Raw genomic sequence first — 27,433 nt, 5'->3', positions numbered from 1 at the left:
CCTATGGAGCCGAATCAGAAAATGTCTCATGATGATGGTGGTGAGCTCATTGATAATCCAGAGTCTTATCGTAGCATTGTTGGTAAGCTCGTTTATTTGACGATAACGCGACCAGACATCACCTTTGTTGTGGGAAAATTGTCACAATATACAGCTAAACCTCGTGAAAATCATTGGAAAGCTGTTATCAAATTACTTCATTATCTTAAAGGAACCGTTGGTCAAGGATTGTTTTATTCTTCGGATCCTAGCATGGTGTTGTCAGCTTATGCTGATTCAGATTTTAGCACCTGCCCTGATTCAAGACGATTTGTTTCCGGTTATTGCGTGTTTCTTGGTAACTCACTTGTCTCTTGGAAGTCTAAGAAACAAGATATTTGCTCCAGATCATCTGCAGAAGCAGAGTACAGAGCTATGGCTCTGGCAGTTTGCAAAATTGTTTGGCTTCGGAGTCTATTGACTGATCTTCATATTCCTGTTGATAAGCCAACAGTTCTCTACTGCGACAATCAAGCTGCTATACATATTGGTAACAATCCCGTGTTTCATGAACGTACAAAACATATTGATCGGGATTGTCATACTGTTCGTGACAGAGTTACTGAAGGTACTTTGAAGCTGATTCATGTCAACACAGAGTATCAGATTGCGGATATACTGACTAAACCTCTGTATCCTACTCAATTCCGGTATCTTGTCAGTAAGCTTGGCATTTCGAACATCTTTATGCCAGCTTAAGGGGGACTATTAGACTATATAGAGCATCATCAAGAAGATGAAGATAACGGTAGCTCATAAGAGTATTCAACATTGTGTTGTTGACCGTTAAGTCCAAACGGACGTTAATCATGAAAGCTATATATACTGTTGTACAACCACATTATACATTTAATGAGAATGTTAGTAAAGTTCTAATATAGTCATTATTCGACGAACGTAACCAAATTGAGGCTCGTGGATATGCCCAATAGTCCAAAAATAATTCTCCACTATTCTGTCTCTTGCAAAGTGAAGTTGATTACCTAAACCTGTCTCCCTCCACCAGCTTAACGCCACATATAAAGCAAGACGAAATCAAATATCACATTATTTTTATTTTTTTATTATTGGATGTGGTGTCCAGGTCTTTTTTTTTTTTTTTTTTTGGACAAAGTGGTGTCCAGGTCTAACCTACTAATTTTTATTAGTTTCCACTGCTGTTTCCACTGCATGGTGTTGCCCAAAAAAAAAAAATATTATGTGTATAGCAAAAGTTTGAAAGAATGTAAGATATCTAAAATAGTTATATTACTTCTAGTAATTTAATATTACCTGGAAACGTATTTGAGTTCTTCTTGATGAATAGCTTGTACGATGTTGAAATCAATCTTGGCGAATTCAACTAAGACAAGGTTCTTGTTATGTCTCTTTCTATACACATCTATGTACCATCTGGTGGCAAGTCTTCTCATTCGCCAATAGTAGGGCATATCTAACGTTTGGACCACCATCTCCACAGTGTCACATGATCCACCACAATCTTCATTACTATGAGTATCAACAAAGTCTCTTAGTTTTTGTGTTGCAAAAGTTCTGATGAGTTTTTGCAGTTGTGTATTCGACTTTGTCGAAAGATACGATGCTTCGTAAAGAGATATGATATCATTTATATTATTACTCTCAAACTTCCCACAGTTTTCCATGAAAACATCGAACACATCTGTTATAAGGGAAAACAAAAAAACATTAGTCACATTTAAGACTAAATTTTCATACAACAAAATTTAACATGTCAGTGATAAGATCTTTTTTGGATGAGTGTGATGATAATAATTAACCTTCAGAAACATTGAATCCATGTTGTCTAAAAAGTTGGAATTCTAGTGCAGTGGCATGTAGATCTTTTTCATGCTTGTCAATTCTATATTTCTGATAAAAAAATGTTAAAATATTTTCGATTTCCCTTCAAAATGGTAAGAACACCAAGTTTCTGTAGATCGTCAATAAGCTCCAATTTTTCGAGATAAGTCTTCTTCTCATCATCTAGCATCTTTCTCACCTTTTCCTTCAAGAAGTCTCTCTCTCTCGCACACTTTCATCTTTCTGAATGCAGTGTATATATGGAATATAGATATCAACATAGTACACAATAAATACGAAATCATTGTAGATTGTATATATATTACTTACATACCGCATATTTATTTTTGATCGAAAGTAGATGGCGGTGGTCCCAAAGAGAAGGCTGATAGTTTGCGGAACGACGAGGAACAACAGGAGACTCACCCGGTGTTATTTTGGCCATTGTGGTGCATGTGAAAGATTGAGGACGTGGAAGAGTCTTCGCAAATGCATCATTATAAATGAGAGCTGAACCTATATGCAGTAAAGTGGCCATTGAACAAAAGTATTGCACTACTTACCTTAGATGTAAAGTATCTATATACAAGGTTTTTATGTTGTCGTCGTTTTCGCGGGGGGAAACACTTTTCTTAATTTTATTATAATATAAGAGCATGACTAACGGTGGGTTTAAGACCATGTCCAAGGCCCAAAAGATCCAAAAAAATAAATCTAAAATGAAATAAAACAATGGATCTGGTCCAATTTTGGATTTTTTGACAAGCTTTGGATCTGTCTACGTGTCTCATTGTGGTTGGTCGGAAAATAAGACAACACCTGATTTTTTTTTTTTCCTCGTTTTCTTTTCGTTCTTTCGCGAATTGCTCTCTCTCTTTTTCATCGGCGATTTCACCAAGGAGAGACTGAAATCGGAAACAAACCAAGGAGAACTACTGTCAGAGAGTGTCTCCGACTGAAATCGGAACCAAACCAAGGAGAACTACTGAAATCTGTTTGGATTTAGGGTTTAGACAATGCGTTTAAGGAAATCCGAAGACAGTTCAACTTTCGTGAACCTGGTACCTCTGAAGAAGATGGTAAGAAGGATGAGTCTGAGGAGAAAGAAGAGATGAACAAAGGAAGAAGGAATCTGAAACAAGCGGCGTCGGAGCAGGATTTCACGTTTGAGGAATGTCAGAGCATTGCCCAAGTCGTCTCTCTCAGAGGTTCCAATCAAATTGAGGTAAAAGATAAACACTCTTTTTCTTAGGTTTCATACAATCTCGCCAATTCATAGTGTTTCCTCTGAATGGGTTGGTTTAGTTTGTATGTGTGAACTGATTAAAGTTTGAATTTTTACTTCCCTTTTCATGTTATAGTTTTAGGCCAACGAGAGTTTCCAATTAATTTGTTTTTAACTGCTGTTGTTGTTTTGTTGTCTCTTTGAAGATAATGGATGCAAAAGGAGAGAACTCACTAGCATTGTTTCCACCTAGGTTTCGTGAGAGAAAATATTTGCAGGTTTGTGATATTTCTAGTTATGGTACATTGACTACGAGGTTTCTATTTTTATATCTTTGTTTAGTGATGAGTATTTGTTGATATTCGTTCTATAACTGATAACTGAAGCTATTCCTTTATTTCTCAGATTCTTCATGATGCATTCGTTCTCCCCCATGGCTAATTAACATAGGTGAGTTTATTCTTCTTCCTTTTAGTTAAGACTGTCTTCTTAGCTTTTGGTTAAGACATTTAAGTTGCTTGTTAGTTGTGATAAATGCTTGTTAGGTTAAGACTGATCAGTGCTTTGAGTTGTTTGTGTTTTGTGGTTAAGAGAAGCTAAATGAATGTTTAAGTTGGTTCTTGTGTCATTTTTCAGAGTTTAAAGGATGAAGAGTTTAAAGGATGAAGTTGTGCCATTCAAGTGTGTCAAGTTGGTGAGATCATGTTTTGTAAAAGACTTTCACACTCTTGTTTGTGCTGCTTTTGAATATGACAAATGTAGTTTGTGTCTCAAGTTTGTAAAAGACATTCACACATTTTTTAAAAAAATTAAAATTTTGAATCCTTAATTTTGGATCTACCATTGGAGTGTTAAAAAAATGAAAAACCAACTAAATGTCTAAATTTCAAAATTTATATTTTTTACAATTATAAATATGGTTTGGACTCCCTAATGGAGTCCAACCGTTAATCATGCTTAGGTGGCTAAATAATTGGTCACATTAATTTGTCTCCGGATAAAAAGAATCTACTAATTAATGGCGTAAGTTGACATGGTGAACGATGGTGATAGATATCACATGTTGTCGGAGATGACGCCAATGATCCGTGATGTTATCGTCACCACAAATAGAAAAAAGACAAATAGATATCGTAGATTCATAGATATCACATTAATTTTTTTTTTTTAATAATAAATATAGGTATCATAGATTCATAGTTGATAACCTTGTTCGAAAAATCGCTAGGCGCTAGTCGGACGTTCGGTATGAGCCTAGCAATTTAATCGGAAAATTGGATAAAATCGGAGATTAATCGGGGACTAGTTTTAGAGTTACTAGGTTATGAACCCCCGTGACTCATTTTCAACAAATATATTTGATTGTGTTTATGTATTAAATTATTATGATAATATATTCAAATATATGAATTATTATATAAAATTAACTATGTTTTAAAGTTATATCATAAATATTTTCCAAAGATGTTAAACAATTTATGAATAAAAATATAAAAAGAAGAATTATGATTAAAAACACATTTGAAATATTTTTTTATGAATGTAAATTATTTATAAGTGACAAAATACATAACGAAGAGTTATAATATAGAGATGAAAAATTCTAGCAGGTCAAAACTCAAAAATTCGGATGGAGTCAGTACTCATAATGACTTGTGGATGACTAAGAACTTCGCCAGAGAATGGATGTTTTTTATTGCCCATTGTTCTTTAAATATAAAGTTAATATTTATTCTATTATATATATTAGAGAAAATATAAAATTTGACGACGTAAATTACATCTATAACAAAAAAATAAATACTTACAAGATCTCATAAATTTGTATTTATATTGATAAATTAACTGACTAAAAAACTTCTTCCTTGAATAACATTTGACGAATTGGAAGCATTGTTTTTTTCCTAATAATGTAAAAGATTTCTGGATTACCAAACCATTTGTAACAGTTCATTTGACGCTTACCAAATTTAAAACACCCAATCACAAGCTTCATATGAGCATGGCTTCTCATATTCGGACTTTGTAATAGTCTTAACGCAACATCAATATTTCTTTGTATATAACCCATATATATTGCCTTAAAATAGAAAACATCATTGTTACTATATAAAATAGTTAGATAAAAAAATTCACTATATAATCCGTCCAATTGTTGGTACTTCATTAGAATGTTATATGTAAAGTTAATTAAAACTTCTCCATTTTTATAATCATTCCGAAAAAACTTAAGTTAGATCAAGAATGTGAAAAATTTCTTTAATATTAAAATGATGTATGTTTAGAAATAGTTTAGAGAATAAAGAATTTGGAGCCATTTTACAGATTATTTTTTTTAGATTCATCATAAAATAAATAATCTATGTTAAAGATAAAAAATTTGGGAACTACTTAGGAAGAAGGAAAAATATATAGAGTTCAAAAGTCATGAAAATTTAAATAGACAACTATTCATACAAAAAGTTGTGATGAAAAAATACAATGAAATATAGTGAAGAGACGTATTTAAATGAATAGATGCAACTATAAAGACACAACCGTAAACTGAAAAAATACGACTATAATTGAACAAATAGAACTATTCCAAAAAAATAACTCTAAATATTTTAACGGAAATTTGCGATTAAACAACACAGACGAAAAAATAACCGTTAATATTTTAACGAAAAGTTGCGATAAAAAGACACAATAAAAAATAACCATCAATATTTTAACAAAGAATTGCGATAAAAAGACACAGCCGAGAAAAAATAACCGTCAATATTTTAACGGAAAGTTACGATAAAAAAGATACAACCGAAAAAATAACCGTCAACGAAAAAAGTAACTATCAATATTTTAACGAAAAATTGCGATAAAAGACCAAAACATAAAAATTAACCGTTAATTTTTTAACGGAAAGTTGCGATAAAAGGACATAACTGAAAAAATAACCGTCAACGAAAAAAGTAACCTTCAATATTTTCACGAAGAGTTGCGATATAAAGATACAATCAAGAAAAAATAACCGCCAATATTTTATTGAAAAGTTGCGATAATAAAATACCACCAAAAAATAACCATCAACAAAAAAAAGTAATCTTCAATATTTTAACGAAGTGTTGCGATAAAAAACACAACCGCAAAAATAACGGTCAATATTTCAACGGAAAGTAAAGATAAAAAGACACAACCGAAAAAGTATTCGTCAACGAAAAAAGTGACCGTCAATATTTTAACAAAGAGTTTCGATAAAAAGATACAACTAAGAAAAAATAACCGTCAATATTTTAATAAAGGGTTGCAATAAAAAGACACAACCGAGAAAAAATAACCGTCAATATTTTAACGAAGAGTTGCGATAAAAGATACAACCGAGAAAAATAGCTGTCAATATTTTAACAGAAAGTTGCGATAAAAAGACATGGCCGAGAAAAATAACTGTGGATATTTTTACCGAAAGTTGCGATAAAATACACAAACGAAAAAAGTAACCATCAATATTTTAACGGAAAGTTACGATAAAAAGACACAACCTAAAATATATCCGTCAACGAAAAAAATAACCGTCAATATTTTAGCAAAGAGTTGCAATAAAAAGACACAACTGAGAAAAAATAACCGTTAATATTTTAACGAAAAGTTACGATAAAAAGACACAACTGAGAAAAAATAACCATCAATATTTTAACGGAAAATTGAGATAAAAGACAGAAACGAATAAAGTAACCGCCAATATTTATCGGAAAGTTACGATAAAAAAGACACAACTGAAAATAACCGTAAACAAAAAAAGTAACTGTCAATCTTTTTAACGAAGAGTTGCGATAAAAAACACAACCGAAAAAATAACAACTAATATTTTAAAGAAAAGTTATGATAAAAATACACAACCGTTGAAATGTGCAAATGACATTTATTGAGATTGCTATTATATTTGTTTTCCCATGATATCACGTAAATGTTAAATGAATGATATAATTAAGGAGGTTATACTACTAAATATATCCATATGTAAACAATGAAATAAAACCAATTTTATATGTAGTTTATTAGTTTACGTAAGAAGAAATTCAACTAAACAACATGACCGTACAAAAATAACTGTAAGAAAAACAACCATAAATATTTAAACGAAAGGTTGCAATAAAAAGACGCAACCGTTCAGATGTGCAAATGGTATTTATTGGAAACGACATAACCGTAAAAAAATAACCGATTAAACCGAAAATTGCGATAAAAAGACGCAACCAAAATAACCGTAAAAAAATAACCGATTTAAACGAAATGTTGCGATAAAAAGACGCAACCATTCAGATGTGCAAATGGTATTTATTAGATTGCTATTATATATAGCTTTAATATTTTAAAAACATATTAATCTAACATTTTTTTTTAAATTGCAGTAAACACATAAAAATGTATTTTTAAGACAATTTTTTATGATTTTTATTTAAAAATTTATGATTTTTATTAAAATTTATGATTTTTATTAAAAATTTATGATTTTTATTTAAAAATTTATGATATTTATTAAAATTTAAACATAAGTTATTGTAAACCATTATAAACTTCTAATTCAAATGTTTGAATAACAAAAAGAAAAGCCGTTTTATACTTGCAATCTAAAAATAATCGGGATATGTAAGATTAGGCGGGAAGTAATCGCATTAGGCGAAAAGTAATCGGATCAGGCGGAGAGTAATCGAGTGACTGATTTCTTTAAAAAATTAGTCATTAATCGAGGTAGGGAGAGAGAGTCTAGCGATTACGCGGGGTATAATCAAAGCTATGCGGGGATTTTTAAAACAAGGGTTGATAATCATCCTATATGCATAGATAAACTCATAAACATGTTAACCACTTGACCTTCGTAAATCGGTTGGCCTTGGAAATGTTTAAAATAATTAAAACATGTTAACCACCTTCACTTCAAAGAAAAAAAAATGGAATGACACCTAAACAATTTTTTGTTTCAAATAATATATGGTCGACACAGGACACGGTAGGGTGCAGGGTGGAAACTATGGCTTTGGGTCCCCAATTTCATAAAATCCATTAGAAGTTAAGTACCTGAAATTATTTGTACAATATACTCTTGTTAAAGTTGTAATGTCGATTTCTGACAAACATATAATATTAGTTTTGTAAAGCCTTAAACCAAATAGTTTCATGGAACTTTAATTTATGTCTTTGATTATCTAAAAACTATATGATATTCAATATAATGTTATCTGAAGTTCAATCTAAAGGAATCGGATTGAAGATTATGGACATGACACGATTAACGATTTTGGCTTTTTCAGGAGAGCCATGGCCATCACCATATTGATACATGCATTGAGACATGCGTGCCAAGTTTATCACTGTTTCCATAAAATCATGATGGAGTAGCGAAGAGCTATGTGCCATTTTCTCGTAATTCATTTCATCCCACAAGTCGTTGATCATCTGCCGAACATGTGTACGCGCTTTATCCTCTGATGCTCCATTTTCACTCATGTAACATTGGATGGATTTGCAGACGTCTCCTCTCGCCAATTCATCCTATATTTACATACATACACATTTTATAAACAAGGGCATATTTTAGTGAGATATACAGTTTCATTTCAGTTTTAGATAAATATATTTACATGCGATTCTTAAGAATATGGAGGGTAGAATTTGTAACAAAGCTGTAAAATTCTATTGGTTAGGTAATAAACAGGCAGAGACAGGATCGGTGACAAACGGTTTGAATTTTAGTTAAAATAAACTAGTACTTATAAAATACTAGAAAATAAAAAATGATTAACAAAAAGTTAGAAACTTAAAAATAATTTATTTTTCGAATAAATATTTTAAAATCCAAATGTGTCTTCAATAAAGGGTTCTATTCAGGTGACTTTTAACCTTCCATTTCTAATTTTTATCTGCATCTTTCAACAACCTATTGAAAACACCCGTTCCGATTACTTCATTTACCAATCAGTCCAATTAGTAACCAAGAATGTGGTCCGCATATACCCAACAGCATGCCTCCAACTAACTTCAACGAATTAATTCTAAAAATTATTAACTTGGAAGAAATTGTTTTACCGGCACTACAAGAAATATGCACATTGTTAGCACGAAAAATCTGCTATCATACATATTCCATAGCGAATTCACAAATGCTATGACATCGGCAGCTATGATAGGTGTCACACATACGATAGCGTTTTCGGACATGCTATTATAAGTCGTTTAATTATAGCAATAATAGAGTGCTCTAATATACTATATTATAGCACACTTTTAATGCTATTTTATATTGTATTACAGCATTTTTATATTTTCTATATAAATTTAATTGGATTTATATATAATTATTATATTTGTATCATGTTTTGCAAAATAAATTTAATTCGATTTATAAAATAAATTTTATATTTCATAAATAATCAAACATACATAACCATATTATTACATTAGCCATTTTTACATAACAATATCATACAAGTTTTAAGCAAAAATAAAGCTAACATTACGAAGACAAACTTCAATCTCATCTTCTCTATGTCTTTCGCCTTCCCGTTACCATTCTCGTGCATAATCCTTGTAAGCATGTGTTAGACAAATTAAAAAGAATTTGCAAATGCAAGAGTCTCAATCAATGAAACATAACCATGGAAACTAGATAAACACAATCTCGTCAAACACTTAACAAAACTCCAAGAATGTGTTATAGAGGGCACAAAGCTATCACAAGAAAACCACTTACTGAACTCCACTGGACTTGTGAACAACTTCACTACGTCTATTGACCAACCGCTTGCCTGTACATAAGAAATAAAAATTTTATTATAGAATTGTTTGAGCTAGCTCCACCATTACGACAAAAAAGGAACTTGGATAAGCAAATGAGAGCAACGTGAAAAGAAATTCATGAACCATGATCAGATTCTTTGCGACCTTTCTGCAAAAGCTTTGTACTTAAAATATTGTGTTAGTATTCAAAAATCTGTTCACCAGATCAACCATGTAGAAGCACTAACATTAGTGGTAAACTTAGAAGATCCAACAATAAGAATTATTATTCACAGTTAACAAATAGAGGAAATCTTAATAGATTAAACATGAGTGCTAATAGAGGAAACCATGTTTTACATTAACATTAGGGAAAGCTTGAGAAAAAGAGAAAAGTAACGACTAAATCACAAAAACTCACCTCTTTACAATCTCTGAAACTTTGTCACCCAATTTTCTTGGATCATCAAACCACATCTCACTGACCCAACCCAAAACTGGGGTCACCATGAAGCTGAGGCAACTACAACTCAAACTATACACAATAAAAACAATGACCCTAAAAAGAATAGAAAATAATTGTAATCGAAGAGATAGAGAAATCAAAAGAAGTACGCACGGTCAAGTTTAAGAGACTTGGAAGGAATAGAAATGTCGTGCATAACTTTGATTCTTCAAGCTTCTTGGCGTTTCCAGTCACAAACGTCACCGCCGTGGCAAATCCACCGCTAAAGAACCTAAAGCTCAAAACTTCACACAAGTTCAAGAGTTGTTATCCACACCTAAAAGCAATGTACAAAGTTTCAAAGTCTTCCTCAAAAGAATAATTCTCTAAAGAACTAAAGCTCCAAACTCAAATAAACTGAGAAGAATGGTTCATAGTTGCTATCAAGGTTCCACAATCTTCATTGTTATAGATATGGCAGTTTTGAAACCAGCTCTCTGTGCTTTTCTCACTTTTTCCTCAAAACTACAGCCTCATCTTACAATCAACACAAAAGGGGAAGTTTCATTTGAGCTATGTTCTTCTGGTGTATTCAAAAGATTCTGACAAGCATCAAGAGGCCCAGCCACATAAACTCTTTCAAACTCACATGTACCCTTCACTGACGGAGCTGCAAAATTAACCAATTTAGCAATAAACATGATTAAAAATCTCTTCTTTTTCTGCGTTGACCCAAATTACAGATTCAAAAAGCCTCTAATTTGAATCGACAAGATAGGAGGTAAGAGCAACACCAAGTTAACTTTCTTTTATTCTAAAGACGAAGGAGATCTAAAATTTGAAGAACCTATATGATGCAAAGAAGAGAAGAGAGCATGATTGTAAACCAAAACTGAAAACTTATACCAAAAACCGAAACCAAAATTGAAAACTCAAGACTTTTTCGACTTCAATCTCTCTAAAAATCTTCAATAAAAAACGGATAAAGTTAAAAGCTTCATCTTTTAGATGGCTTCGGATCTAAACTGATTTGAAGTCCGACAACATCTCTTAAGCAATCTCTCTCTCTCTCTTCTCTGTGGTGGAACAAGATGAGTTAGGGTTTGGTGAGCTAGAGGTCGGAATGAGACCAACGTCGAACGACACCAAGTTCAGAAGGAAACCGTAGAGATTGTGGCTGGCGATGGAATTCGCGGTGGAGATGGAGAGATTTTGGCAGAAGATGGAATTCACGGTGGAGATAGCGAGATTGTGGTCGGCAACGGATTCATTGTGGAGACTATGGCCTACGGAGAGAAAAAGAGAAAAAGAGAAAAATTAGGTTTCGAGTGGGTTTTGTGATTTTGGCTAAGTGAAGGAGGTAAAAAGTATAATATTTGGCTGAATTTTTGGCGGTCATAAAAATTTTAGATTTTTATTCTAATTTTTTGACTAGGTGATTGAGCGGTTAGTATAAAATTTGTGATTTTAACGTTTCGCTTTGCTATTATAGGGATTAGCGTTTATAGAATGCTATGATATAGTTACAAAATCTGAAATACTATCTTTCATAACATTTGTGAAATTCGTGCTATCCCATTATGCTATCAATGTACATTTTTTTGTAGTGCGGTGAGGTTACAAGGTCGTTGGCTAGACGGAACACTGAGGCAGAGCTTCGGACGATGTTTTGTTGGTGTTCGGACAAAGTCTCCAAGACCTTAATAGAGAGCTGGGCAGAGAATACGCAGTAGAAGTGAACAAATATCGTTGGGGCCGAGATTGAAATCCAAGCATTTTGCATGTACTCTTCCAAATTTGGTTTGTGCCCACTTTTGTACCACTTTGCTTCTACTAAATATGCTTTGCATACATCTGTCCACTAAATTTAAGATAATTGTAAAATTAGTATTAGAGTACAAAACTACAACATATGCAAGTTTCCATGGTTTATATATATTATTAAAAATTATGTAAGAATTATCCATGGTTTAAAATATGAAAAATTATATAAGAATGGCTTCTTTGTTTTAATAAATTTATCAACCAGATTTGGGTTATAAAAACTTATAAAAAATGTCGAGAGGACAAATTTCTTATTTAAAAAATTTTTAACTTTTGTAAATAAACTAATTGTTAAAACAATAGATTGACAAAAATATAGGTTGGAAAGAGTATATACTTACAGATTTTTTGAGGAATGGGATCACGTTGATATTTTTATTTCTTAGAATATCACATCCAATGCTATTGACTTCATTGTATACAACAAGAAAACACAACCTCATATACTCGGGGAGTTCATCAAGACGATTTACATCCCAACTGCAACATTTTTTTATATTGACATTCAATCTGTAATCTTATATGATACTTAATTAATATTATAAAATAAGCAGAAATTGAAGTAGAAAATTAAAAGTGTGGTGGATCTTTACTTTTCAAACGCGGAAGTGAAAAGTTCAAGCTCTTCAAGAGTGCCATAGATATCGTAGATATCATCAATAGTAGTAAGAAGTGCATTTATTTTAGTCATTATTTGTCGAACGTATCCGTATTGAGGCTCTTGGATTTGTCCAATCGTCCAAAAATAATTCTCCACTATCCTGTCTCTTGCAAAGTAGAGTTGCTTACCTAAACCTGTCTCCCTCCACCAGCTTAACACCACGTATTTGAAAAGCAAGGGGAATATATAAATAGGGTAAACTATCTTCTATACTTTATTATATGTTATATCATTTTTAATAAAGATTTCGAAAATAAATATTTTTGCGCGACCAATACATGTTACATATATATAATGATTTGTAACCAATGTTAATAATTCGGTAGAATGCCCGACCAACCCATGTTGATATTCGGTAGAATGCATGTTGTTGACAAAAATGGTTATTTATGTGTCATAAGAGTTTCAAGTAATATTATACAATGTAAAGTTCATGAATTTTCATCTGACTAACTAAACAATATAGATAACTTAATTATATATGACTTATGTACTTGATAATGTCATATTTATCAAAGAGTTTAAAATAGATTTAAGATATCTTAAAAATTAGCTATATGAATTTTAGTAATTCAATATTACCTGGATACGTGTTTGAGTTCCTCTTGATGAATAGCTTGTACGATGTTGAAATCAAGCTTGGCAAATTCAAGTAGGACAAGGTTCTTGTTATGTCTCTTTCCATACACATCTATGTACCGTCTGGTGTCTAACCTTCTCATTCGCCAATAGTAGGGCATATCTAACGTTTGGACCACCATCTCCACCATGTCACACGATCCACAATTTTCATTACTATGAGTATCAACAAAGTCTCTGAGTTGTTGTGTTGCAAAAGGTCTGATGCATTTTTGCAGTTTTGTATCCGACTTTGTCGAAAGATACGACGCTTCGTAAAGAGATAAGAAACCATATATATCATCACTGCCAAACTTCCCACAAATTTTCATGAAAACATCGAATACATCTGTAGTAAAAAATTCATTAGTATATAAGACCAAATATTTATATAACAAAAATTTAACATATATAAGCAATGATCCTTTTTTGAATGAGGGTCACGATAATAACCTTCTGAAACATTCAAACCATGTTGTCTGAAAAGTCGGAATTCGAGTGCGGTGGCATGTAGGTCACTCTCCCGGACGTTTGTTCTCTCTTTTTGGTAAGAAGATGTTAAAATGATATCCATTTCCGCTTCAAAATGATAAGAAATCCCGAGTTTCTGTAGATCATCAATGAACTCCAATTGGTCAACATAAGTCTTCTTCTTATCATTAAGCATCTTTCTCACTTTTTCCTTCAACAAATCTCTCTCTCTTACACTACTTTTATCTTTCTGTATGCAGTGTATTGAACATTAAAAAAAAAAATTATCAACATATTCAACAATTCCGACATCTGTAATAAATTTATATTGTATATACGGATATTTACATACCATATATTTATTCTCGACCGAGAGGAGATGGTGATGGTCCCAGAGAGAAGGCTGATAGTTCGCGGAACGACGATGAACTATGGGAGTCTTATTACATGGCGGGGTTTCGGCCACTATGATGCATGTGGAAGACTGAGGACGTCGAAGAGTCTTCCCAAGGGCATTACTGTAAATAGGAGATGAACCTATCTGAAGTACTAGAGTGGCCATTGAATAAAAGTATTATTATGCTACGTAACTCTTCAGATGTATGTCTATATATATTACACAGTAGCTTTTTATGTTGTCATAGTTTTTGCCGGGAATCACGTTTTAGTTTTGCATTGTACACATGGATTTGTCGTTAGATATAAAAAATCAAATAAGGGGGTCGCAAGAAAAGGATATTATCCACACATTTCTAACATGGTAGTTGGTACGTGTACGATGTCATATTTAAAGTCGAAAATATGAAGCAAATGACCGGTGCGTGATTTCATGAGTGACCATAAAATAGAAAAATAGAAGTCGTAGACTCGTAGTTGATATATAACCTTTATCTTGTAGGTTGAACTCCATGTAAAACCAAAATTTCAATTATATGATATTTACATTTTAGTAAAAAAAAATATAACCTTTATCTTCTAGATATTACTAGGATCGGACCCGCGGTCCACCGCGAGAGAATATTGGTTTACATATGTTGCATTTAATATTGTGTGTGTTTTTTAGTAGAACGAATCGTGTAGTATACTTATAAATATTCATAATAACGAATTGTAGAGAAAATGTAAAATTGTTTATAAATATACCCATCGTATTAAATATGATTTACAAAATAGAATTTTGTGTTTTAAAATTCTAAAATTAGACGATTCATGGGAATTAGAACAGTCAAAATAGGTAAAAAACCGCGGGTCGAGCCCACATCATCTCACTATGGGGCAGATTTGGGAAAATATATTAAACCCGCAAATAAGCAGGCCACATGGATTAATTCGCAGTGGATCATAGGTTTAATCAGTTTTCATCCGCGGGTTGGCGGATCAGCCCGCATATTAGTATTTATTGATAAAATTATAATTTATTCAACATGTGGTAATTTAAACAAACTTTTAATAGTATTTTGATTTATTTATTTATTTTAGTAGTATTTTAAATTTTGGTTACTTTAAAATTATTTAAACAAAATCCATGGACAATCCCGCAAATCCGCATACATTCGCGGGACGGGTTTGTATTTCATATATGCTACCCGCGGGTCGTGCGGACCGACTAACTACAAGTCAAAATATTATCATCTTTTTGAATAATTCTAAAATCATATTCAAGAAATCTTTATAAATTGAAAATTAAACTTCTTTGGTAATCTATAGGTATGAAAATATCATAATTTCGATTTAATCTAATTAAATTAAAATTAGTTACATGGATTTCATATCTATTTAATTTACACGACCAAAATAAAAATATCTATTTAATTTACACGACCAAAATAAAAATATCAATTTAATTTATAAAACAGATGGGTTATTTGTGATAAATTTTCTAGAAATCTTTAGAAGCAAGTAAAATATCTTTCAATTAATGATAATTGGCTAAAATGAGCGAAATTAATGACAAAAACGTTGATTGTTATGGAATTAGTCCCAAAAATATATGAACAAATTTATTATACGGAATTAATGTATAATATTGTTTGGAATATGCTTTTATTATTAGTTGCCATAAGTACAATCAGATTTTATTTGATTTCCATAAATATTTGTTTTTATTTCGATTTTTCATTATTAATTCGAATTTATATTCCAAAAAAATTTCAAAGATCCGATTTCAGAATTTCGGGTCAATTTTTTGATTTTAACCCGACCCATTTTCATTTATACTTCTCTTTTAATAGTATAGAGATTTGAAAAGCAGCGAAATAAACATGTGCTTGACATTTAAAATAAATAAAAAATGTTCTTTGAAGTTAAAATGTATGTATGACTTTAATTTTGTAGACATTAATACTAGCTAATTGGGTGATTTGAGGAAGATGGAGTTTTAAATATGAATTGTAAAACGGTAAGTGCATATTTTATAAGTCACTTAGCTTGTAACACAATTTTCTGATCGAATCCACAAAGAACTAGACTATAAAACACACTAATTAAGAGTATGGTATACTAATTAAACTAAATTGATAGATGGCATAAACAAGTAAATAACGAGACATTCAATTCGAAAGGTTGATTGGAAACTACTAAAGAATAAGACCAACAAAAGTAAGACAAATAATGGAACGAGATTAGCGAATAAGATAAGCTATGGTAAATGCATGGGTGCATGAGGCAATTAAATAAGATAGATTATTACAAATTGAAATATGATGCTAGAACACACAATCAACTCATTCCTAGGACATGAGACGAGTGAAGAGGAGAGCAAGACAAAAAAAGTGGTTTAAGTTAATCAAATTTGTGTCAATGCACTTGATGTTAGGAGATCTCGGAGATTACGAGATCGACTTGAAAATAAAGTTAACATTTGTATGATATATTATAGACTTCCTATTATCATATACTCCCTCTGTTTTTTAAAAGTTTTCGTTTTAACTGTATTTGGACAAATTAAGAAAATGTATACAATGACTATATTAACCTCATAAAAATGACAAGTAATTATTTACAAATAATTTGTGTTCAATAAAATGAGGGTAATTTGGGTAGTTATTGGCATAAATTACATTATTACCTTAAAAAGATAACTAATTTAAAACAAAAAAAAAAACTCTAAAACGACAACTATTCGAAAACGGAGGGAGTATGTAAAGAACTTGCTAATCAAGTTATGATCCTTATATAAATATGTCTATTGGCTAATGAATAAATTGAGAGAAACTATTCTACTTCTAAGGTTTCCTCCAAACTTATCATGGTATCAGAGCCAAGATCCTTTCTGTGGATTTTAGTTCAGTTACGTTAGCTTCCGCAAAAAAAAAAAAAAAAAAAAAAGGCTTGATCGATTCCAAAGTTTTGTTATTGATTTGTTGATCTCACCACGACTACAAAAGGTGACTTGGACAATCAATGCAGTTTGGATGAAGATAATTTCTAAAGCATGTGATTATGCTTTGTTTTTGTCCAAGATCGAAAAAAAAAAAAAAAAAAAGAAGAAGAAGAAGAAGGAACACGTAATTGTGTTTTGTTGTGAGAGAAGAAACTTGTCATTATGTGGCTTTTATGAAGTTGATTACGTTCTTCATCACATGCAAAGAAGATGAAGATACGTCTAGTATGAGCTATGGAGAGTCCGACTGATACGATGTTGATCCGGCGGTGACGAATTCGAATTCGACACAAGTTTCTTCATAAACAAGAAGTTCGAAGAGCGACCAAGACTTGTGATTTAAAATCGATGGAGATACACAACTACGATGATGTATTTTCCATGTGGTTCTCCATTAACTACGAATATGATGGTGACCACGTTGATGACCCGACGGCCGGGTATAAACGCCGTTGATGACCCCACGACCGGGTATAAACGTCGATGAACCAACGGCTGGGTATTGTAGCCGCTTTGACCCCACGACCGGGTATAAACATCGATGATGACCCGACGGTCGAGTATAAAGCCGATATTCTGAAGACTTGTCCAATCTCACACGTGCTACCACGTATGAGCTTGCAGGGGAGTATTGGGAGAACCGGAGATCGACGGTCGAGATGATCGCCCAAGATTATGGAAATCATGAAGATCGAGAAGGATCTAGAAGTTATCATATTTTAAGTTTAGGAAGTTTAACATTATCTCTAAATATATTATTTACATTTATATTTATCTTAGATTAGGAAATCTCATCTGTATATAAGAGAATGTAATTTGTATCTTTATTCTTATGAGAGTCCATTCTAATTCTTTATAAACATGTTAGGAGATCTCGGGGATTACGAGATCGACTTGAAAGGAAAGTTAACATTTGTATGATATATTCTTATTGTTAAATAGGTAGATTTCCTATTATCATATATGTAAAGAACTTGCTAATTAATCAAGTTATGATCCTTGTATAAATATACCTATTAGCTAATAAATAAATTGAGAAAACTATTCTACTTCTAAGGTTTCCTCCAAACCTATCACTTGATTTGAAGATAAAGGGAGAGATATACATAGGAACTGTCAGAGGAAAATGCTAACTTTCACACTATTCATATGCTGATACGAATTGGCGGACCCAGCCACAAACTTTACCCGGTGCAAAAAATGCTTTAAAGAGGAATTGAACCCTCCACCTCATAGTTTAGGGGTGTAGTCTTAACCACTGGACCACTTTAAATCAATAAATTTTATGTAAAATCAAAACTATTTATATTTTACCCGGTTCAGTTGCACTCCTTTCTCCTAACGTGGGTCCGCCCCTGGCTGATAGGTTTTATTTTTCTTTTTTAAAATAACCTTTTCACTCAATCCTTTGCGGAGATGTACGAGTTGAACTCCCACACCCAAGGATCTTACAGAGGTGGAAGTTCTACTTGTGTTAGCGGATCTTGGCATTCCTATGCTAATAGTTGTGAGTCTTGTGATTGTACCTTGATTCTTTTCAAAATGTATGTTAATATGAAAAATAAAATTTTCACGTTTATTTATATAATTTTTTTCTTTTTCTTTTTGGAGAGCGAAAATGCAAACAAAGTTTTTACTTCGAACTGTATGTTGTGAGTCATTAGTATAAAATCGTTCGCTGTTCAAGTGCTGCAAGAAGTAGAAAAGATAAGATCATCATTTGTAATTGGATAAGATTTAATGGTGTGATGCTATAATTGAAGATAAAAAAAATAGTTTCTATCTTTACAACTAACAAAAGAATAAGGCTTAAGATTTTTAAGGTTTGTTCATCATGAAAAAACACTAAAAACAGACCTAAATACAATGAAAATAAAACAATCGATTCCTATGTCTTTGAGACTCTGACTCATTCATCATTTAATCATTGAAACGAATGGCTTCGGAAGTACTCATGAAAATTTATAGTACAAAAACTATGGTCACATTAATTTGTCCACATGGTGAACGATGGTGATACACATGTTGTCGAAGATTACGCCAATGATCCGTGATGTCATGCGTCACCACAAATAGAAAAGGACAAAATAGGTATCATAGTTTTTTCTTTTTTTTTAGTAAAATATAGATATCATAGTTGATAACCATCCTATCTTATATGCATAGATCGATAAACATGTTAGCCACTTGACCATCGTAAATCGGTTGGCCTTGGAAATTTTAAAAATAATTAAAACATGTTAACTACTTTTCACTTCAAAGAAAAAAAAGTGGAATGACACCTAAACAACTTTTTGTTTCAAATAATATATGGTCGACGCTGGACACGTACGGTAGGGTGCAGGGTGGAACTAGGGCTTTGGGTTCCCAATTTCATAAGATCCATTCAAAGTTAAGTACCTGAAATTATTTGTAGATACTCTTGTTAAAGTTGTAATGTCGATGTTTGACAAACATATAATATTAGTTTTATAAAGCCTTAAACCAAATAGTTTCATCGAACTTTAATTTATGTCTTTGATTATCTAAAAACCATATGATATTGAATATAATGTAATCTGAAGTTCAATCTAAAGGAATCGGATTGAATATTATGGATATGACACGATCAACGATTTTAGCTTTTTTGGGAGAGCCATGGCCATCACCATATTGATACATGCATTGAGACATGCGTGCCAAGTTTATCACTGTTTCCATAAAATCATGATGGAGTAGCGAAGAGCTATGTGCCATTTTCTCGTAATTCATTTCATCCCACAAGTCGTTGATCATCTGCCGAACATGTGAACGTGCTTTATCCTCTGATGCTCCATTTTCACTCATGTAACATTGGATGGATTTGCAGACGTCTCCTCTCGCTAATTCATCCTATATTTACATACAGTAAAGCCTTTATAAATTAATAACTTCTATAAATTAATAAATTCTTCCGGTTCCGAGTTGGGACTAGTATAAAAAATAACACAAATCGATAAATTAATAAGATAATAACTATTTTGAAAATTCTAGGTAAATATATGGTCACATCAATATCATAAATTAATAATTATATAAAGTTATCAATTTATATAAAACATTACTCAATTATGACTCTAGTATTGTTTATTTTTCTTAAATTTGTATTAATTTTTGGTAGAATTCATTTCTATTATTTTTACTACATCGAAAAAAGTTTATATCGTTTTCTAAACTTTATAATTGTTTTTCTACTTGTAATTGGTTTTCAAAAGATATTGGTTATAATGAAAAACGGCTTTTCAGATATTGGTTATTAATCTCTTTATAAATTAATAATTATTAATTTATCGAAAATTAATACCTCTATAAACTAATAGAATTTTTCGATTCCGAGATTATTAATTTATAGAAGTTTTACTGTAAATACACATTTTATATGTATATATAATAAACAAGGGCATATTTTACTGAGATATACAGTTTCATTTCACTTTTAGATAAATATATTTACATGCGATTAAGAATGTGGAGGGTAGAATTTGTAAACCCTAGTTTTAACAAAGCTGTAAAATTCTATTGGTTAGGTCATAAAGAGGACATGATCGGTGACAAACAGTTTGAATATTAGTTAAAATAAACTAGTACTTATAAAGTACTAGAAAATAAAAAATGATTAACAAAAATTTTAAAACTTAAAATTAATATATTTTTCCAATCAATATTTTTAAATCCAAATTTGTCTTCAATAAAGGGTTCTATTCAGGTGACGTTTAACCTTCCATTTCTAATTTTTATCTGCATCTTTCAACAACCTATTGAAAACACCCGTTCCGATTACTTTATTTACCAATCAGTCCAATTAGTAACCAAGAATGTGGTCCGCATCCAACAGCATGCCTCCAACTAGCTTCAACGAATTAATTCTAAAATTATTATACTTGGAAGAAAGTGTTTTACCGGTGAGGTTACAAGGTCGTTGGCTAGACGGAACACTGAGGCAGAGCTTCGGACGACGTTTTGTTGGTGTTCGGACAAAGTCTCCAAGACCTTAATAGAGAGCTGGGCAGAGAATACGCAGTAGAAGTGAACAAATATCGTTGGGGCCGAGATTGAAATCCAAGCATTTTGCATGTACTCCTCCAAATTTGGTTTGTGCCCACTTTTGTACCACTTTGCTTCTACTAAATATGCTTTGCATACATCTGTCCACTAAATTTAAGATAATTGAAAAATTAGTATTAGATACAACATATGCAAGTTTCCATGGTTTATATTATTAAAAATTATGTAAGAATTATCCATGGTTTAAAATATTAAAAATTATGTAAGGTTTAATAAATATATCAACCAGATTTGTAATTATTAAAATTTATTAAAAAAAAATGTCAAGAGAACAAATTTATTATTTTTAACATCAAAAAAATATTTTACTTTTGTAAAATAAACTAACTGTTAAAACAATAGATTGATTACAAAAATATTGGTTGGAAAGAGTATATACTTACAGATTTTTTGAGGAATGGGATCACGTTGATATTTTTATTTCTTAGAATATCACATCCAATGCTATTGACTTCATTGTATACAACAAGAAAACACAACCTCATATACTCGGGGAGTTCATCAAGACGATTTACATCCCAACTGCAACATTTTTTTATATTGACATTCAATCTGTAATCTTATATGATACTTAATTAATATTATAAAATAAGCAGAAATTGAAGTAGAAAATTAAAAGTGTGGTGGATCTTTACTTTTCAAACGCGGAAGTGAAAAGTTCAAGCTCTTCAAGAGTGCCATAGATATCGTAGATATCATCAATAGTAGTAAGAAGTGCATTTATTTTAGTCATTATTTGTCGAACGTATCCGTATTGAGGCTCTTGGATTTGTCCAATCGTCCAAAAATAATTCTCCACTATCCTGTCTCTTGCAAAGTAGAGTTGCTTACCTAAACCTGTCTCCCTCCACCAGCTTAACACCACATATTTGTAAAGCAAGGGGAATATAAATAGGGTAAAATATCTCCTATACTTTATTATATGTTATTATGTGTTATATCATTTTTAATCAAGATTTCGAAAAAAATAATTTGGCGCGACCAAAACATGTGACATATATAGTTTTGTATAACCCATATTAATAATTCGGTAGAATGCCACCCACCCATGTTAATATTCGGTAGAATGCATGTTGTTGACAAAAATTGATATTTATGTGTCATAACTCATAAGAGTTATCAAGTAATATTATACAATGTAAAGTTCATGCATTTTCATCTCAGACTAACTAAACGATATATATTGATAAGTTTATTATATATGACTTATGTACTTGATAATGTCATATTTATTGAAAAAAAACAAAAAATGTCATATTTATTAAAGAGTTCAAAATAGATTTAAGATATCTTAAAAATTAGCTATATGAATTTTAGTAATTTAATATTACCTGGATACGTGTTTGAGTTCCTCTTGATGAATAGCCTGTACGATATTGAAATCAAGCTTGGCAAATTCAACTAGGACAGCGTTCTTGTTATGTCTCTTTCCATACACATCGATGTACCGTCTGGTGTCTAACCTTCTCATTCGCCAATAGTAGGGCATATCTAACGTTTCGACCACCATCTCCACCATGTCACACGACCCACAATCTTCATTACTATGAGTATCAACAAAGTCTCTGAGTTGTTGTGTTGCAAAAGGTCTGATGCATTTTTGCAGTTTTGTATCTGACTTTGTCGAAAGATACGACGCTTCGTAAAGAGATAAGAAACCATATATATCATCACTGCCAAACTTCCCACATTTTTTCATGAAATCATCGAATACATCTGTAGTAAAAAAATCATTAGTATATAAGACCAAATATATATATAACAAAAATATATAAGCAATGATCCTTTTTTGAACGAGGGTCACGATACTAACCTTCTGAAACATTCAAACCATGTTGTCTGAAAAGTCTGAATTCGAGTGCGGTGGCATGTAGGTCACTCTCCCGGACGTTTGTTCTCTCTTTTTGGTAAGAAGATGTTAAAATGTTATCGATTTCCGCTTCAAAATGATAAGAAATCCCGAGTTTCTGTAGATCATCAATGAACTCCAATTGGTCAACATAAGTCTTCTTCTTATCATTAAGCATCTTTCTCACTTTTTCCTTCAACAAATCTCTCTCTGCATTGTTGTTGTGTAGTTGTTGTGTCGGATTGAGTTACTGAATGATTCAGGAAGTACTACAAGATACTGCTGATTGAGTTTTTGAGTGATTCAAGAAGTAGTACAAGATGCTACTGTTTTTGTGTAAGTGTCGATTTCAAGAAGATTTGAGAAGATAGGATTGGAACGTGTTTAGAGGATGAATAACAAAGGAAAAAAAAAAAACTTAAAGAGATTTGGAAGACTTGATGAAAGTGGAGATTGATGAGGAAAAGGAAGTGTAAAAGGAAATTTACTTTTTCTTTATGGAATTTGAAAATTTGCTCTTATGATGGTTAGGAAATCGTGTTGGCTATATAAGGAGAAGTTGAGGACGTCTTGGAGAGGCAAGAGAGCTGAGATATAAAGAAAAATCATTGAGATTTTTCTGTGAGATTGTGTGCAACTTAGTTTTGCGGTTCGGTGCTTGTGTGATCAACTGGTTTTGTTTTGAAGTAGGCTCAAGGAGAGTTTAGCTCAGAGTTAGGTTATCCTGATTAAATTTAGACTCAGGGGGAGTTTAGTTAAGGGTAGAGATTATCCTTAAGGTTTTACGTTATAGAAGGGAGCAGTAAATCAAGAGGGTTGTGCTTGTTTTACGCGTTTGTGAATAGTTTGTATTTGCTTTCTTGTTCTAGTGAAATCAAATCTGGCATTGGTCCCAGGGAGTAAGAAAAACCGAACCTCTTTAACAAACGTCTTGTGTCGTTTACTTTCTGCAATTCATCTTACCTCACTCACACTAACAACATGTGCTTGACATTTCAAATAAATAAAAAATGTTCTTTGAAGTTAAAATGTATGTATGACTTTAATTTTGTAGACATTAATTAATACTAGCTAAAGTGGGTGATTTGAGGAAGATGGAGTTTTAAATATGAATTGTAAAGTGCATAGTTTATAAGTCACTTAGCTTGTAACACAATTTTCTGATCGAATCCACAAAGAACTAGACTATACAACACATTAATTAAGTGTATGGTGTACTAATTAAACTAAATCGATAGATGGCATAAACAAGTAAATAGATAGACATTCAATTCGAAAGGTTGATTGGAAACTACTAAACAATAATGGAACGAGATTAGCTAATAAGATAAGCTATGGTAAATGCATGGGTGCATGAGGCAATCAAATAAGATAGATTATTACAAATTGAAATATGATGCTAGAACACACAATCAACTCATTCCTTGGACATGAGACGAGTGAAGAAGAGAGCAAGAAAAAAAAAGTGGATTAACTTAATCAATGGATTTGTGTCAATGCACTTGATTTGAAGATAAAGGGAGAGATATACATAGGAGAACTGTCAGAGAAAAATGCTAAGTTTCCTAATTTGCACACCATTCATATGCTGATAGGTTTTCTTTTTCTTTTTTAACATGACCCATTAATTGGCCTTTTCACTCAATCCTCTGTGGAGATGTACGAGTTGAACTCCCACGCTCAAGGATCTTACAAAGGTGGGAGTGCTACTTGTGTTAGCGGATCTTGGCATTCATATGCTAATAGTTGTGACTGTAGCTTGATTATTTTCAAAATCTATTTTAATATGAAAAATAAAAAATTTCACATATATTTTATAATTTTTATCTTTTTGGAGAGTGAAAATGCAAACAAAAGTTTTTACATCGAACTGTATGTTGTGAGTCATTTGTATAAAATCGTTCGCTGTAAGTGCTGCAAGAAGTAGAAAAGATTAGATCATCATTTGTAATTGGATAAGATTTAATGGTGTGATGCTATAATTGAAGATAAAAAAAAGGTTTCTAACTTTACAACTAACAAAAGAATAAGGCTTAAGATTTTTAAGGTTGGTTCATCATGAAAAAACACTAAAAACAAACCTAAATACAATGAAGATAAAACAATAGATTCCTATATCTTTGAGACTCTGACTCATTCATCATTTAATCAATGATCATTGAAACGAATGGCTTCGAAAGTACTCATGAAAATTTATAGTACAAAAACTATAAGAAAGGTGACACAATTAATATATTATTGCAAATTTTAGTACATTTTGGTAACTTGAATTTGAAGAACAACTTAAATAAAATGGAAATTAGTAAAAGCAATCATATTCGAAAACAATTTATGTATTGGTAGGAGGAACTTGGCCAGCAACTCGGGAACACTCTTCTTTAAGCTTGGGAGAGAAAAATAGATTGAATGGTAGATTTGGCATGCATTTTGCGGTTTCCAAAAAAGCTTTACAACAAGCAGGCCCAATGTTACCGAATCTCTCAACAAACATAGATTTGGAGATTTCTAAAAAACATCCAGGAACATTCATCACGGACGAGAATCATTTATTTATGTCGGGTAGTCCTAGTAATAGTATACCACTCGAGTGCTGAAATGGAAACGGGAACGTAATTGGAAATTGTGGTAGTTGAGTATTCACAGAAACTGCAACACAAATGGTTACTAGAACAAAAAGTACATTCTTGATCGTCTTAATATATATTCTTATGGCAAATCAAAAGAAAATTTAAACTATTCCGATGTGTGATTCTTTTTCAAGTTTGTAACTGAGTGATGAAATAACATATATATGATCATTGTCTGATTTACATGAAATAAATGAAGAATTGGCTTTAATTATCTTTAGTGAAACTCCTTCGAGTATTTATTTGCCTATTTGGTAATTAATTTGCGGTTTCCAACATTGAAAAAGAGTTGAGATCTCCCGAAATATGTAACGATAGTTTTTCAAAAAACGCATTATGAAAATGGAACCATGGGTCTTCCCGTGTTGGACTTATTCCTACACTTTAGCTATGCTAGAGAAACTGGAGTTCTTGAAGTTGCTTACCGTCACGCCAATCTTGAGTCTTCTAGTTGGATCGCTTGGGCCATAAATCCGACGCGTAAAGGCATGCTGGGAGCTCAAGCTCTCGTGGCTTATCGAAGCTCAACTTCTGGTGTTATGCGTTCTTATACTTCCTCCATTAATAACTACGCTTCAAGAATCTCCTCTTAGCTTCTATGTGACGCAAGTATCTACTGAGTATTTGGATGGAGAGATGACGGTATTTGCAACTTTAGTTTTGCCACCTAACACAACAGTCATGAATCACATATGGTAAGACGATCCGTTGAAAGAAGGAGGTAGACTTGGAATGCACGCAATGAGTGGAGATCATCTCACATCTATCGCTTTTTGGATTTGCTTTCCGGAAAAAACACAGCTACAAAATCAGTTAATGAAAACATGTTGTTGGTAAAGCAAATCCATGGAATGATGAATGCAGTGAGTTGGGGAATTCTCATGCTTATTGGGGTTATGGCTGCAAAATACATGAAGACCTACGAGAGATTAGATCCCACATGGTTCTATGTACACGTTGTTTGTCAAACCACTGGTTATTTTGTTGGTTTAATCGGAGGATTAGGAACCGCAATCTATATGGCAAGACATACTAGGATGAGGACTACGCCGCATATTGTGATAGGGTTGTTTCTATTTGCTTTAGGATTTTTGCAGATACTTGCGCTCAAAGCAAGACCGGACAAAGATCATAAGTACAGAAAATATTGGAACCGATATCATCACACTATGAGATACATAGTGATTATACTAAGCGTCTACAATATCTACAAAGGCCTTGCTATCTTGCACCCAGCAGGAAGCTGCTGGAAGATCGCTTACACTACCATCATTTGTGCAATCGCAACGTTTGCCATTGGGATGGAGATATTACAGTTTAAGAAGAGATGTGGTGGCATGTTCTGCAAGAAAACTAAAGACCTAGAAGCTGATCAAACTTCCATTTATGTGGCCTAGTTTTTGTTTTTTTATTTTTTTTTTTTGGGAGATTTTTTAAGGTTGTCTTAGATATTATTTTCATTGGTGTGCTCCTTCTGTACAAATCTAGACTTATCAGTCATTCTTTTTTTTTACTTGTAGAAGATAAACTACTTTGATTAATAAAAGTGCTTTGATTCAATAATTTTACAAGAATCTGTGTATTTGCGTGCCTCTTTTCTGTACATTGCTAAGACTAGTTGGTCATTCTTTGTTTTTACTTGTTGAAGATTGCGTGCCT

At 32.2% G+C, this 27,433-nt stretch overlaps 3 protein-coding genes, 2 long non-coding RNA genes and 1 pseudogene across 8 annotated transcripts; 2 read left to right on the top strand and 4 right to left on the bottom strand.

The window, feature by feature from the left end:
- Positions 1–900: 900 nt before the first annotated feature.
- LOC9316630 (tricyclene synthase, chloroplastic) lies at positions 901–2,386 on the bottom strand. Its single transcript, XM_021027835.1, is given in 5 exon segments — positions 901–1,045; positions 1,312–1,699; positions 1,818–1,957; positions 1,959–2,071; positions 2,174–2,386. Coding segments are annotated over 5 exon segments (990 nt in total). The 5' UTR covers positions 2,378–2,386.
- Positions 2,387–2,685: 299 nt separating this feature from the next.
- LOC9314800 lies at positions 2,686–3,895 on the top strand. Its single transcript, XR_002332327.1, has 4 exons — positions 2,686–3,064; positions 3,271–3,342; positions 3,470–3,514; positions 3,701–3,895. It is a non-coding gene; the product is annotated as an uncharacterized LOC9314800 (long non-coding RNA).
- Positions 3,896–9,500: 5,605 nt separating this feature from the next.
- LOC110229501 lies at positions 9,501–11,522 on the bottom strand. The gene is made up of 4 exons (XR_002332886.1): positions 10,434–11,522; positions 10,236–10,337; positions 9,789–9,843; positions 9,501–9,622 (listed from the first exon to the last, which is right to left on the bottom strand). It is a non-coding gene; the product is annotated as an uncharacterized LOC110229501 (long non-coding RNA).
- Positions 11,523–11,754: 232 nt separating this feature from the next.
- On the bottom strand, positions 11,755–23,557 carry LOC9316629 (tricyclene synthase, chloroplastic). 4 transcript variants are annotated; one of them, XM_021029867.1, is made up of 6 exons: positions 14,186–14,507; positions 13,816–14,083; positions 13,327–13,711; positions 12,677–12,895; positions 12,425–12,563; positions 11,755–12,120 (listed from the first exon to the last, which is right to left on the bottom strand). In XM_021029867.1, the coding sequence occupies exons 1-6, from the start codon at positions 14,393–14,395 to the stop codon at positions 11,830–11,832; spliced, it is 1,512 nt and encodes a 503-aa protein (XP_020885526.1). In that variant the 5' UTR covers positions 14,396–14,507; the 3' UTR covers positions 11,755–11,829. The 4 variants fall into 4 exon arrangements, with proteins under 4 accessions (XP_020885526.1, XP_020885527.1, XP_020885528.1 ...); XM_021029868.1 differs by having other exon boundaries at positions 13,816–13,969; XM_002878685.2 differs by lacking the exons at positions 11,755–12,120; positions 12,425–12,563; positions 12,677–12,895; ... (1 more) ...; positions 13,816–14,083; positions 14,186–14,507 and adding exons at positions 19,712–20,086; positions 21,134–21,385; positions 21,682–21,820; ... (1 more) ...; positions 22,630–23,014; positions 23,112–23,557.
- Positions 23,558–24,958: 1,401 nt separating this feature from the next.
- LOC110229050 lies at positions 24,959–25,946 on the bottom strand. Its single transcript, XM_021027831.1, is given in 2 exon segments — positions 24,959–25,852; positions 25,933–25,946. Coding segments are annotated over 2 exon segments (390 nt in total). The 3' UTR covers positions 24,959–25,476.
- On the top strand, positions 25,844–27,346 carry LOC9316628 (annotated as a pseudogene).
- The last annotated feature ends 87 nt before the right edge of the window (positions 27,347–27,433 follow it).

This window comes from Arabidopsis lyrata (genome assembly GCF_000004255.2).
Source record: "Arabidopsis lyrata subsp. lyrata unplaced genomic scaffold ARALYscaffold_4, whole genome shotgun sequence".
In the NCBI taxonomy this organism is placed as follows: Eukaryota; Viridiplantae; Streptophyta; class Magnoliopsida; order Brassicales; family Brassicaceae; genus Arabidopsis; species Arabidopsis lyrata.
This window is presented reverse-complemented; position numbering and strand designations above follow the sequence as displayed.

What these genes read in the sequence shown, in the direction of transcription:
- LOC9316629 (XM_002878685.2), bottom strand. Translation starts at nt 23,325, where the DNA reads ATGCTTAATGATAAGAAGAAGACTTATGTTGACCAATTGGAGTTCATT. An exon ending in TGGTTTGAATGTTTCAGAAG is followed by an intron (nt 23,015 to 23,111) that starts GTTAGTATCGTG and finishes TTTTTACTACAG; the next exon opens with ATGTATTCGATGATTTCATG. An exon ending in TTCACTTCCGCGTTTGAAAA is followed by an intron (nt 21,821 to 21,933) that starts GTAAAGATCCAC and finishes AAAATGTTGCAG; the next exon opens with TTGGGATGTAAATCGTCTTG.